The following is a 13763-nucleotide window of genomic DNA, read 5'->3' on the forward strand; positions in this document are numbered from 1 at the left end:
TAGCACTTTAGGCTTGCTAGCGCTGGAGTCCTGGGTTCAAATCCCACCAAGGACAACATCTGCAAGGAGTTTGTAGGTTCTCCCCGTGTTTGCATGGGTTTCCTCCCACATTCCAAAGACATACTAATAGGGAATGTAGATTGTGAGCCCCAATGGGTAACAGTGATGACAATGTGTGTAAAGCGTTGCAGAATATGTTAGCACTATACAAAAAAATAAAGATTATTAAAATGATTTTTAACCTAAATTATATGCACTTAAAGTAAAAAACAAAGTTGGTAGACAATACCTTACCAACATCCACCATACATTTACGTCGGAAGCGGATGTATGGAGCCATTTCACCCACAATTGTTAACCTGTTAAATCCCACTATCAATCTCTGACATTGGCATGTAACACACACTGGTAGGGGGGTGCGTTGTTCCATGAGTTCATGGTGCGATCGTGGGGCGCCAATAAGTTGTCATGAGAACCGCAGGGTCTGCTGATGACCCCAGTGACTGTTATCATGATCCTCCTGTGAACGTTGGCCCGCGGCCGGCGTTCATAGGAGATTTTGATTCCTGCTATACATAGCAGTGCTGATACACTGCTGTATATAGCGCAGGCGATCAGACAATCGCAGCGTAAAAGTCCACTTAATGTAATAAAAAGGGAAAAAAAAGTTTTTAAAAATATAAAAAAATAAAAAAAACACCAAAGTTCAAAATAATCTTTCTTTTCCCCATTAAAAATAAAAAAATAAAAAAATACACCTATTTGGTATCGCCACCTTCGTGAAAGTAAGATCTATCCTAAAGATAAAGTAAATTAATCTGATCGGTAAACAGTGTAAAAAAATATAAAAAAAAAGCCAAAATTATTTATTTATTTTTTTTGGCAGCAGCAACATTGAGAAGATGAAAGCATCATATCTACCCCAATGTGGAGTTTATAAAAATGTCAATTCATGGAGCAAATAAAAGTCTTTACACAGCCCCAGATCCTGAAAAATGCTAATTTTCTAAGTCTGGAAATTTTTTTACATTTTTTTTTTTTCGAAATTTGCAGAGTTTTTTTTTCACCACTTAAACTATAGATGTTTGATATCTGTGCACTCGTCCCAACATGGGGAATCATATTGTCAGGTCACTTTTATCCTATAGTGAACATGGTAAATTAACCCCCCCCCCCCCCCAAAAAAAAAAATAAAAAAATAAAAAAAAAATGTGAAATTTGGACACACTTGGAATTTTTTTTTCTCATTTTCCAGCACACTTACTTGGTTAAAATGAATGGTGGGCTTTAAAAGTACAACTCGTCCAGTGGGGGGGGGGGGGGGGGGGGAAAGACCTCATAACATTAAAAAAAAAAAAAAAAAAAGTTATGGCTCTGGGAAGAAGGGAGGGGGGAGAGAAAAAAAAATGAAAGCAAAAGAACGATAAATTGCCAATTCATGAAGGGGTTAAAATAAAATAATTTAAAAAACTGCTGGTTTCTAACAAGAAGTAAATAAATATATATGTAAGTATAATAATCATACACTTTCCTACTAATTTTAATAATAGTGATGCGGTAATAACAAGAGCTGGGGGGAAAAAAAACAAATCCTGCAAATAGCAGAAAACTTTTTCAAGTTTGCGGAAAAGTGTCTGGCTATTATGGGGTTAATGCAGTCCCTGCCCATTCTCTTTCGGTGTCCCCGCCCCTTTCAGTGACATGCAGTGGCCCAGTGCAGCACTGGGAGGAGGAGAGAGCATGGTGTGTGCAGTAAGTCTATGCTTTGTTACATTGTGGCCTGGAATCAGGAGATTCTGTAAATATTGATGGTTACTATGGGAACAGCTGTGCGGAGATACAATTCTGTGGATACAATGTATCAGAGGCGGATGCAGTGTGGCGTACAGTGTGTGCGGTGTGTAACCGCCTCCACCTCTGCGTCCGTCCGGCTCCGTACGATCCAATCAATGGAACTTAGGGTAAAATAATTACATTGAGAGCGATTCTAAATTGCATCTTGTTACAAGGCGGAGGTTCCGGACCGTGTTCTATCGGTGGGGGGGGGCTGGTGTATACCGGGCAGCATTGCTTATTCTTTTCCTATGATGTAGAACGCATAGTGATGAGCGAGTATACTCGTTGCTCGGGTGTCCTCCCAGTATTTTGGCGTGCTCGGAGACTTAGTTTCTGTTGATGTAGCTGTAGGATTTGCAGCTGCCGGACAGGCTGAATACATGTGGGGGTTGATGCACACACTGTCCGCTCCTCCCCCGACCTGAGCTCACGGTCAGTAATAGTAAGCCAAAGCTGGGAGCGGGAGGCAGAAGTGGTGGCGAGTGTCTGATAGGGTGTGTGCACACATTTAGTACATGGCGCAGAAATTAATGCACGCTGTGTAAGGTGGGTGGGTGTGTTTGTTTTTTTGTTTGTTTTTTTTTTTTGCAAGTGTTTTTGGTGTAGAGACTTCCCATTCATTAGTATGGGTGAAATCTGCAACAAAAACCGGGAAAGGCTATGTGCACACGTTGCGGATCCGCAGCATTTTTCCCTGCGTTGTACAGTAGCACAGGGCACACGTTGCGGATCCGCAGCATTTTTCCCTGCGTTGTACAGTAGCACAGTGCACACGTTGCGGATCCGCAGCATTTTTCCCTGCGTTGTACAGTAGCACAGTGCACACGTTGCGGATTCACAGCAGTTTTCGCTGCGTTGTACAGTAACACAGGGCACACGCTGCGGATCCGCAGCATTTTTCCCTGCGTTGTACAGTAGCACAGTGCACACGTTGCGGATCCGCAGCATTTTTCCCTGCGTTGTACAGTAGCACAGTGCACACGTTGCGGATTCACAGCAGTTTTCGCTGCGTTGTACAGTAACACAGGGCACACGCTGCGGATCCGCAGCATTTTTCCCTGCGTTGTACAGTAGCACAGTGCACACGTTGCGGATCCGCAGCATTTTTCCCTGCGTTGTACAGTAGCACAGTGCACACGTTGCGGATCCGCAGCATTTTTCCCTGCGTTGTACAGTAGCACAGGGCACACGTTGCGGATCCGCAGCATTTTTCCCTGCGTTGTACAGTAGCACAGTGCACACGTTGCGGATCCGCAGCATTTTTCCCTGCGTTGTACAGTAGCACAGTGCACACGTTGCGGATTCACAGCAGTTTTCCCTGCGTTGTACAGTAGCACAGGGCACACGCTGCGGATCCGCAGCATTTTTCCCTGCGTTGTACAGTAGCACAGTGCACACGTTGCGGATCCGCAGCATTTTTCCCTGCGTTGTACAGTAGCACAGTGCACACGTTGCGGATTCACAGCAGTTTTCCCTGCGTTGCACAGTGCACACGTTGCGGATTCGCAGCAGTTTTCGCTGCGTTGTACAGTAACACAGGGCACACCCTGTGGATTTTTTCCGCACAGATTTGCTGCAGTTTCAAATCCTCAGCGCGTCGCTTCTTTGTGCGTAATCCGCAGCGGTTTGACATCTCTTACATTGTACAGGTGTCAAACCGCAGGGGGGAAAAAACCCGCAGGCTAATCAGCAGATAAACTGGCGGATTTTACGAAATCCGCGCGGAAAAACTTGCGGCACAATCAGCAAAGTGTGCACTTACCCTAAAGCTATGGAAAACCAAATCCGCTGTGCACATGCTGCGGAAAATTCCACGCAGATTTGCAGGAATCAGCAGGCAAAATCCGCACAAAATCTGCAGAAAATCCGTACCAAATCCACAGGTTTAAAACACAGGTCATTTTACCTGCAGATTCAGCCAAATTCGCAACGTGTGCACACACCCAAAGAATCGACCTGCTGGAGATTTAAATCTGCACATAAAAAAAAGAAGTAACGTGTGCACGAGACTCAAGGACTCACATTCACTTTGCCGGTATCCGGAAACTCTTCAGGTTTTGTGACAAATCTGTGCAGAAAAGAAAAAAGACCAATGTGACAAATCCGCAGCATGTGTACAGGCCCTTCTACTATTTTCCTCTGATTGTTCCGCTGCTGATGACAAATACTGATATAAAATGCTGACCGTGTGAACGTGGCATTTATGAGGCGGTCAAGTTTTGGTTCAGGAGATTTGCGGACAGTCTGACCGAGTTTCAGTGATGGTGTATACCGTCGGACTGCACTCGGATGGCATCAGAGTGCAGTCTGATTTTCATGGACTGGTACAGTGGAGAAGATGGAAACTTTTTTTTTTTTCCCTGAGGAACTGTGAGCCAGTTGGCTAAAAGTGCCACATAAGACCCTGCTACTGTGAGAGGGGACTGAAATTGAATCCAAGCCACAGATAATTTCCCGTTTAAAGCAACATGTGACTTACGGTATATTTGGCAGCATCGTATCCGCTCTCCTGATACTGTAAATAGTTTAGGTTTTCCATTTGGAGAATCCGGATGAAAAATCTGCAGCATAGCGGCCACTTGTGAACAGACCCTTACAGTAATGCTGAGAATGCTGGAGCTTTTTATCCTCCTATGTAAATAGGAGGTGATAACAAAAGACAAAAGGCTCGGCTGGTGTTGTAATACAAGAGGTGCAGATCTCATGGACGAATGATCTATAATGTATCTAGAATTAATGGAGTTCCCCTTTAAGTTCAGAATTCATCAGCAGCCAAACCGCTGGAGTCTTTACTAATGATTGCGGAAGTCTTGAAACTCTTTGCAATGAGGAAACGTTGTGTCCGTGTGACGATCTAGAAAATGATGCAAAGGAAGAAAAATCGTCAAACCTTCTATTGTATCCTTGGAGGGGTTTTCCGCCATCTTTCCTAAAATTGCCGCTTTATGGGTTGGAAATGGAGATTAATGGACTGGTAATAGATCTGGTTCCAGGAGAGCTATGAATCCATAAATATAGTGATCTGGGGATCTAGTGGGGCTTTTGGAGAGAGAGGTCTACTGGGTGACCTGCTTCCCCCCCGAGGATGAGGGTTTCTATTTTATCCTTTAGAGATGTCTATGGTTCAGATATCCGGTCACTCAGTGCAGGACATGTGCATTGCCTTGTGATCGGATTGTTAATGGGCAGAAATAATGGAGGCGTTTTTGCGGACCCCATGATACTGTTGTCTTTCCTGTGCAGGTTTGATCCCTCTGCATCAGATCTTTGTGTTGCGGACCCTGCATGCTCCACCGCCGGCTGCTCACCACAATCTGCAGGATGACCGAAGAGGCGAAGAGACTGGCGGGATACGCAGCTGTGGACAATCATGTCAAGGTATGGAGTGGTGGGGAAGATCTTGTGTCTGTGGAGGTCATTCCTCAGCATGGGCTTCTGTCTGTGTGCAAACCTTTGCATCCGAGTGTTCTCCATCTTTGAGCTGAATTCGCACTTGTGCTTTCTGTGCCTGTCCTTCAGATTGGTTGTAAGCCTGGAGGACTCCACTTCCTTCGGTGTGTTGGGTTTCTGCTATGTGTCTCGTTCTAGTAGTGTGCAGGCATCCATAGATGGGGCTCACAATCTACATTCCCTATCACTTTGTCTTTGGAGTGTGGGAGGAAACTGGAGAACCCAGAGGAAACCCACACAATCACGGGGAGAACATACAAACTCCTTGCAGATGTTGTCCTTGGTGGGATTTGAACCCAGGACACCCAGTGTTGCAAGACTGCAGTGATGCCCATGGCTGTATAATGTTGACCACCGTGTCCCTCAGTGCATTCATGGGAGAGACTTTCCTTATAAAATGTTAGTTTCTGCTTTCACTTCCTTCATTAAAGAATAGCCAAGCGTTGTATATGATTTTAATTGCCTGCAGACTAGTGGGGGGTCCCGGTCCTGAGACCCACCCTGATTGCTTAATAGACCCCTGAACAGTGTGGCTCAGCTCAGGAGACCTCAGGGCACAGAGACGGCACGGAAAGCGTAGGGTTCGTACAGTAGTCTATAGAAGCAGTTTCATGTGGAGTGTACCAAGGGAGTGCCCGAGCTTCAGAAATATTCCAGGTAGCCTTCATTTTGGCAGTGCTAATGCTATAACACACAGGTTGGTAACCCTATGTTGTGTGTGTATAAGAATTACTGCTGTGACAAGGTGCTGCTTGCGCCCACAAAACAGAAATCTTTCATGTTGCAACCTATTGATTGCTATTGTAAGGGTGATGGACAATGGCCATCGTGTTCCTACCCCTGAAGACGCCAATCGCGTTATGTACTGTAATGTGAATAGTATAGTGCGTTAGTATATAAGGAGTTTGACTATAGGGATAGTTGAGACTAGAACATACTTGGAGGGGAAAGAGATTGGGTCTGAAGTGCAAAGTGAGCAGTGCCGCATGCGAGGGTGACCCTAAATGAGAGGAGACCGAAGAAAAGGGATAGCGAGATCCTGGGTATGTGACTAAGACAGCGGCCTTCCTGAGACTGGTCCTAAGAGACGACACCTAGCTACGAGACCACGAGGTGATAATGGAGGAAGGTAACAGGCCTTAACAGGACTGAGTAAGAGGGACTGGTGAAGGGTCCCGAGCGGGAACTCCAGAGGGCCGAAAGTGAGGAGAGGAAAGGAACAAGTGTGGGAACACTTGAAGATCAGGATTGTGGTGTTAACAATCCATACACCCAGCCAGGACCTCCACAGACGAGTGCCTCACCCACAGCTACCACACCGTGCCACGTTAACCATGTATACGTAGACGGTTGTTTGGGGTTTTTCCTCCTTGTCAGTGCAGGTCGGGGTACTTTTTGCTTGGTAAGAAACCTTTGATGGAGGTCGGGTGGGGGTGGAGCGGTCTCTCCTTGTGGAATCACCAAACTGGCATTGGGAGACTAGCCAATCAGGTGCTGTTCTCTGGAAGATAAGTGCACCAATTACTGTGATCCTCTCCAAGAGGAACAGAACTGTCTCAAGTAGGCATTGGCTTCCCTCAAACTGTAATATGAAGTGCGAGAACCCCGTACCTACTGTCTGCAGATGGTTGTCCTGCACCAAAGCTCATTAAAGCGTCAAACCCTGATCTACAGGGACACCTCTCCGCAATAGAGAACACTGGAGACGGCTTTCTTCCTCGTGGAGGTGAGCTAATTTGCATATGTGACTGTCCTATGGCACGATGGAAGCTATGGCCTTCTTACAGGGATATAGACATGTTACATTAGATCCTCTCCGCTCAGCAGTGTGGCTTATGATGACCCGTATTCTTCTCTTTGCAGAATAACCAGGTGCTCGGCATTGGAAGCGGCTCAACCATTGTCCACGCTGTGAATCGGTTAGGTGCGTTGTTGCCCCATCTCCCAATCATTAATCTCTGCCCTGGTAGACGCACCTCCTGCCTCTTGATATGTGTATCTTTATTTGCAGGATATATTAAAGAGTAACAAAAAAAAAAACTTCTGTTAATGAATCTTTGTACTCAATTACTTAACTTTTGCTTCCTGTCTTTAAAGGGAATTTGTCAGTAGGATCAACTCTCCTAAACCGTCTACATGGGCATGTAGATCTTAGAAAGCTCAATATTGTGATACCTTGATATCAGTGATCCAATTGTATTCCAGAGAAATCCATGTTTTTCTTAATATGTAAATGAGCTGTTAAGATCTATGGGCCGGACATGGATCTCCCCGAGAATCTGCCTCCAGAGATTTTAGATGAAAGGGTGTGAGGCTTGTAATGACTGACAGTTATAATCTGACTCTACAGAACCGATCTTTTGTCTCGTTGCAAACACCTCTACAGCTCATGTTGTACTCACAAGTCACAGGCAGCCAGTGTGAGGGTAGTGACCTTTGTCTCATTACAAACACATCTGCAGTTGTAGTTTTTCTTCTAAGGGCTCATATTCATTTGCGAGAAAAACGGACGAGTGCAATCTAATAAGAAATCAGATTGGACTCTCACCAATGTTATTCAATGGGTTACGTCTCATCTGCGATTTTAATTTTTTTTTTCCTTCAGCTGAAATCGTACTGAGAAAAAAAATCGCAGCATGCTATTTACCGCGTATCTCAGACGAGACTCGCCAATGCAAGTCAAAGGGTGTGAGCAAAAAATCACACAGCACTCGCACCATGCGATCTCCTTTTGAAAAGCGGCAATTCATCTGCCGCGTACAGTAAAATCACAGCCGGACCCGACGGGATAGAAGAGATGGATTACATAGAGTAAATGCACATAGAATAGATAGCTAGACAGATGCCAGTGACAAATACAGTTGGTGCAGTGTGTGTGCAGCTTACTGTACATGCACTTAATTATTAAAATAATTTTCTGTAAAAAATGGCTTGGGCTCCAGCGTAATTTTCTTAACCAGCAAAAGGAAAGCAGACAGCTGGGGGCCGGTTTATAGCCTGGGAAGGGGGTAATACCTATGGAGCTTCTCAGTCTATTAATATCAGCTCACAGCTGTATACTTAACCTTTATTGGCTAATAAAATGGGGGACCCCCACCCAAAAAAAAAAAATGATGTAGGGTCACTCCTCTAATTAAAAAACAGCAATTGCTATGCAGACAGCTGTGGGCTGATATTAACACCTTTCTGACACCAGGCGTAATGGTACACCCATGTCGACTTCCCTTGTTTGGTGCGTGCTCCGGCACTGAGCCCACAGCTTTCCAGGCACATAACAGCTGATATGTGCCCGCAACAGCCATGGGTGGAATCCCAATCCACCCACGGCTGATAACTAGTTAAATGCCAGCGACATTTAACTTGCGCTAACACGAAGCGTGTCATTATTCCCGCCCATCGGTTACCCCGTCACATGTTCGTGGGTCACCAATGGGTCAGCAGACCTCTATGGTTGTCATTGCCAGATTGCTATGATTGCCATCATGTGGTCGGCGCTCATAGCAAGTGAAAATTTCTGTATGTAATCCATCTATTCTATTCTGTCGGCTCCTGCTGTGATTCTACTGTACGCGGCTGCTGAATTGCCATCTTTTATCTATCATCTTCAAATTGTACTCACATGACACTCGTTTTTTCGGTCCTGATATCTGAACTTTTTTTAGCACGTGTGGGTATGAGCCCTAATAGTGCGGTCAGCTCTGCTGGACTGCCCTTCTCCCTATATTGGTTGCCTTTGAGATGAATGCTAAACTAGTTAGTTGTAGTTTGTCCCAGCTCTGCAGCTGAATTGACAGCAGAAGAGCAAAAGTGAAGCTGCAGATGTGTTTGCAATGAGACTAAGTTCAGTTCTGCTGTACTGTCAGATTGGATGTATGGTGATAGTTGTAATCACACGCAGCTCTGCAGTGAGATCAGGAGAGGAGACTGTCAGTGATTACATGTCTCACATTGATGATGTCCGCTTTCAGTTAAAATAATCTCTGGAAGCAGATTCTTGGACGATCTATGTCCGGCCCATAGATCTTAACAGCTGATTTACATATAAGAAAAATGTGTATTTCTCTTGGAAAAAGACACTGGATCAAAAATAACAAAGTGTCACTTTATTAATCTTCCTATGTCCTACATGCTCATATAGATGGCTTGGAAGGGTAGATACTACTGACAGATGTCCGTTAAGCTTGATCCACTCTGGAATACTGCCACTTTCAGCACATTTTAATTTTAAGCTTTGTTTTATGGGAAAGTAGAGAAAAAACACTCATAACTGTTCTCTATGCTGTGAGTACCCTTTATTCAGCACCACACATGTCCTCAGGTTGTCTGTGGTATTGCACTAAGCCCCTCGTACTTTTCTATTGGAATACCAGGCACAACCGGTGGACCGGTTTGCACTGTTTTTCAGGGAATAAGCAGTCCTGCTTTACATCTTCTAAAGGATGTTTTCTAAACCTTTGCTGTATGTATTTTTGCCTCCTAGCTGAGCGGGTGAAAAATGAGAACCTCCATGTGTCCTGTGTCCCAACGTCGTTCCAGGTGAGCACCTTTAGGATTTCCTTTCCATAAAGGAACACTAAACTCAGACAAGTCACCCAAAAATATTCCAGCACTTCCTTTATTAACCCCTTACAGCTATACTATGCTCCATTATGTCATGGTCAATGGAGCAGGCTCAGGTGCTGGGCTCGCACTGTACCTGGCCTGTATCATGCAGCAATCATCTGCATGTAGCAGCAGTTATCAGAGCAGCTCTGATCGCTGCTGTTAACTGCTTGTCTGCTGTTTTGTTCTTTTTCCCCCCTTCACAGGCGCGGCAGCTGATCCTGCAGAATGGATTAACCCTAACTGACCTGGAGAGACACCCTGAGGTAAGACTGAAACTGAGACCAAATGAAACCATCTAGTTGAGCTCAGGAGCATTTACATAGCACACAAAGCCCCTCCAGAAAAAAATTCTCTCAATTTTGGTATAATTTAGGGTCGAATAGCCACTGTATGGTGGTGGTGGGGGGAGGAGCTTGCAGCATGAAATTTTATATATAAATGTTTCCTATGAGCTCCCCCTAGGGGCAGCTGCAGGCAGCCAAAATTTTATGATTTAAATTTTAGAGGTGTTCTCTAAGAACCAAATTATTTGGCGCTCTAGAAATTCCTGAAATCCAGGTTGCTTACAAGCAGAATGACTTTTCGGAACTAAAACTGTCCGTATTTTTCCATATTGCTTTATTTTCTATGCGCTGCAGCAGATGTTCATTCTGTGTCTTCCATACAGCTTGATGTGGCCATTGATGGTGCCGATGAAGTGGATTCTGAACTCAACCTCATCAAAGGTGGAGGGTAAAGTGTTTTCCTACTTATTACCTGAGTCTAATACAAATATTGTGAACATTTTTGCCGTGGGTGAGTCGAGTCCTAGGTTTCCAGTATGAGGATCCAGCTCCACTCCGGTTCGGGTTACATATAACGTCATTGCATTCTATTATTTTTTTATTTATTTTTTTTTTTTGGGGGGGGGGGGATAGGTTATGAACAACAAAATGGGAATTTGGATTAAAAAAAACTACTGAGTCTATGGAATAGTGTAATACATTATCATTTCATTGATTGGACTCTTATAGGATCTTAAAGATAAGAGAAAGTAATTTAATTAAAAAAAAATATAATATATATATATATTAGCTGAAGAGCCCGGCGCTGCCCGGGCATAGTAACTAACTGTGGATAGTTATAACAAATTATAATTATCCTCCATCCCATAGTCCCGTGCCCATATACCCATCATACATATCCACCATCCCATAGTCCCGTGCCCATATACCTGTCATACATATCCACTTATCCCATAGGCCCGTGTCCATATACCCATCACACATCCTCCATCCCATAGTCAACCATTATGACGACATAATGAGGGGCGGGGCTTGACGCACACACTTTTTTCCCATTATGTAGATAGGGGCGGATGCCAATCCCAGACATACATACATACATACACACATACACACTTTGAGCTTTATATATTATTTGTGTGTATATATATATATATATATATATATATATATATATATATATATATATATATAATTAAAAAAAAAAAAATTATATAACTTAATTTTTTAGTCCCTTGAGGGAGCTTAGATCTGTGAGTAAAATAATGATTGTCTATGAATGCTGGGGTTCACGAAAGTCGGGCCTCATTCAGATTTTCATGTATGAGTACTACCTGTGTCTTTCACGGACCACAGTCATACCTGTAATAGTCTATGGCACCATTCACATGTTGTGTGGTGGATTTTTTTATTTTATTTTTTTGTGTGGACTTGTCTGATTTTGATTCGCTGGTCAGATCAAAATAACCACTGCAAGTAAACAGGACTGTGGAAAAAATTAGGACTGCACTCGGGTGACTTTTGAATGCGATACAATATTCTGAAGCTGTCAGAAAGGAGAAGGTGGGGATTTTATATATCTCTGTGTATGAGAATCGGATGACACTAGGACCAAACTCTGATCAGAATAATCAGTTTGATTTTACAGGAGCTTGTAGTAGGCTGCTGACAGTCATACTAACCCATCAGCTCCCCGCAATCTCGTTGCAGGGTGCCAATGGTAGACTTACGGAAATATGAACAATGCAGCACAAGCTGAGAAAATGCTGTTTAGTGATTTGAAAGTGGCATTTAAATGGTTAAACGGTTAGTGTCCCTGGCCCCTGCCGCATATAGAGCCGGCTCAGATGTACTGTATATTTACACCTTTCTGTTGAGAAGCTGGGTTGCTGTCAGAAGACTGTAATTTTGGAATTTGTGGCACCAAGAAGAGGTTTATAGGAGCCTGCAGGGTCATCAGTCCTGTGATGGGGCGACACTGTCCCTCGCCTAGCACTTGCCTCTTGGACTAGTCCAGGTAAATATACGGTAAAATGTGGTGACGCGGTATTAATTAGCATTTTTTGCAAAATTCCATGGAACGTTAGGTAAATGCTGGGAGTGATGGGATTCGGTGGTAAAACATGCAGGCGTCGCTCTTATACGTTTTGTAATAACCCAGCTTTACTACGAGCTTCTGGACTGTAAGCAGAACGTGGGGTCTTCAAGGGCTGCTGTGCAGGAGTGACGGAGGGCTGAACGTGGTGGGTTCCTTCCGTGCTGCGTATTTCGGCAATAGTCAGGCAGCCCATCTTTTACTCTTCTGTTTTCAGGGGATGTTTGGCCCAGGAGAAGATCGTCGCTGGTTGTGCCAAGTCCTTTATAGTCATTGCTGACTACAGGTGAGAAAATATAAAGGCGGATGTTTATTCTGACCTCTGGGGGGGTGGGGTGGGGGGGGGCGCCTGTTTCACATGTTATCTCTTAACACCCGTGCCTATATTTGTGGCAGCTGTTAAGGGGGCTTCTTCTGTCCCCCAGAAAAATGTTGCCGCACCGCATATCGAGCATACTTTTTGAGCACACTCGGTTAGCATTCGCCCATGGTCGGAGAACACCTTAGCCCAACATGTTCGCTCATCACTAGTTGTAAGCGTCTTGTGTCTGCTTCATTGCATGCCGACACATTTTAGAGGAAAGTTTAGGTACAAGAAGCATTCTCTCCATTTCTGCAGCACAGAATGTCTTATTTTCGTCTTTCTCACTTTTTATGGAAAGGAAGTGTTTTTTTTATTTTCTTGCTCTTAGGCTACTTTCACACTTGCTTTTTTTTTTTGCAGCGCGTTTTTCCCGCAAAAAAACGCATGGAAAAAACGCATACAAATGCTGCGTTTTTTTTCAAGCATTTTTATGCGCATGCATGAAAATAACATAGCGTTTTTAATGCGTTTTTACCGCGTTTGCGTTTTTTCCAACATTAGTTGGCCTCACCAAAAAAAATCAAGATAGGGTTAGGATTAACACTAACCCAAACCATGACTTTACTAACCCTAACCCTTATCCAAACCATACTAACCCTAAACCCCCTTAACTAACCCTAACTCTAACCCAAACCCCTAATTTCCATTGTCTAACCAATGGTCAACATAAAAACGCATACATGAGCATGCCAATGCGCACCCATAGACTTACAATGGGTGTCTTGCTGTAAAAAAGCGCATTGCGCGCGCATGCGTTTTTTTGAGGCAAGTCGGACGCCCAAAAAATGCAACAGGATGCATTTTGTGCGCCCGAGCGCACACCACAAAAAAACGCATACAAACGCAAGTGTATGCGCACATAAGCGCATCCCATGCAAAATATAGGAAAAAAAAGCGCATACGTTTTTTAGCGCAAAAAAACGCAAGTGTGAAACCAGCCTTATAGACCCACTTGTCTGTATGCGGTGGCATTTATCTTCTTTTGTGGTCTTATTTGAACCAGCAGTGTCTCAATCCTTGTCCATTGTCTCCTATTGACCGTTCTGCAGGCGATGACTTTAAAAGGAGCAAAAATCTATGGTAAAGGGTTTTAGAGATTCAATATTCGGTGGTTCTATTAGTTCGTCTC

At 44.1% G+C, this 13763-nt stretch overlaps 1 protein-coding gene across 4 annotated transcripts; it reads left to right on the plus strand.

Annotated features, from left to right (window-relative positions):
* Positions 1–1634: 1634 nt before the first annotated feature.
* Positions 1635–12598, plus strand: RPIA (ribose 5-phosphate isomerase A). Of its 4 annotated transcripts, none has more exons than XM_073562110.1 (7): positions 1635–1752; positions 5080–5214; positions 7150–7210; positions 9767–9822; positions 10095–10154; positions 10559–10623; positions 12488–12598. In XM_073562110.1, the coding sequence occupies exons 2-7, from the start codon at positions 5122–5124 to the stop codon at positions 12558–12560; spliced, it is 408 nt and encodes a 135-aa protein (XP_073418211.1). In that variant the 5' UTR covers positions 1635–1752; positions 5080–5121; the 3' UTR covers positions 12561–12598. The 4 variants fall into 4 exon arrangements, with proteins under 4 accessions (XP_073418211.1, XP_073418212.1, XP_073418213.1 ...); XM_073562111.1 differs by having other exon boundaries at positions 1655–1743; XM_073562112.1 differs by lacking the exon at positions 1635–1752 and adding an exon at positions 1857–1961.
* Positions 12599–13763: the final 1165 nt, after the last annotated feature.

This window comes from Dendrobates tinctorius, unplaced genomic scaffold, assembly GCF_039654945.1.
Source record: "Dendrobates tinctorius isolate UK_male_01 unplaced genomic scaffold, ASM3965494v1 ptg000334l, whole genome shotgun sequence".
NCBI lineage: Eukaryota > Metazoa > Chordata > Amphibia > Anura > Dendrobatidae > Dendrobates > Dendrobates tinctorius.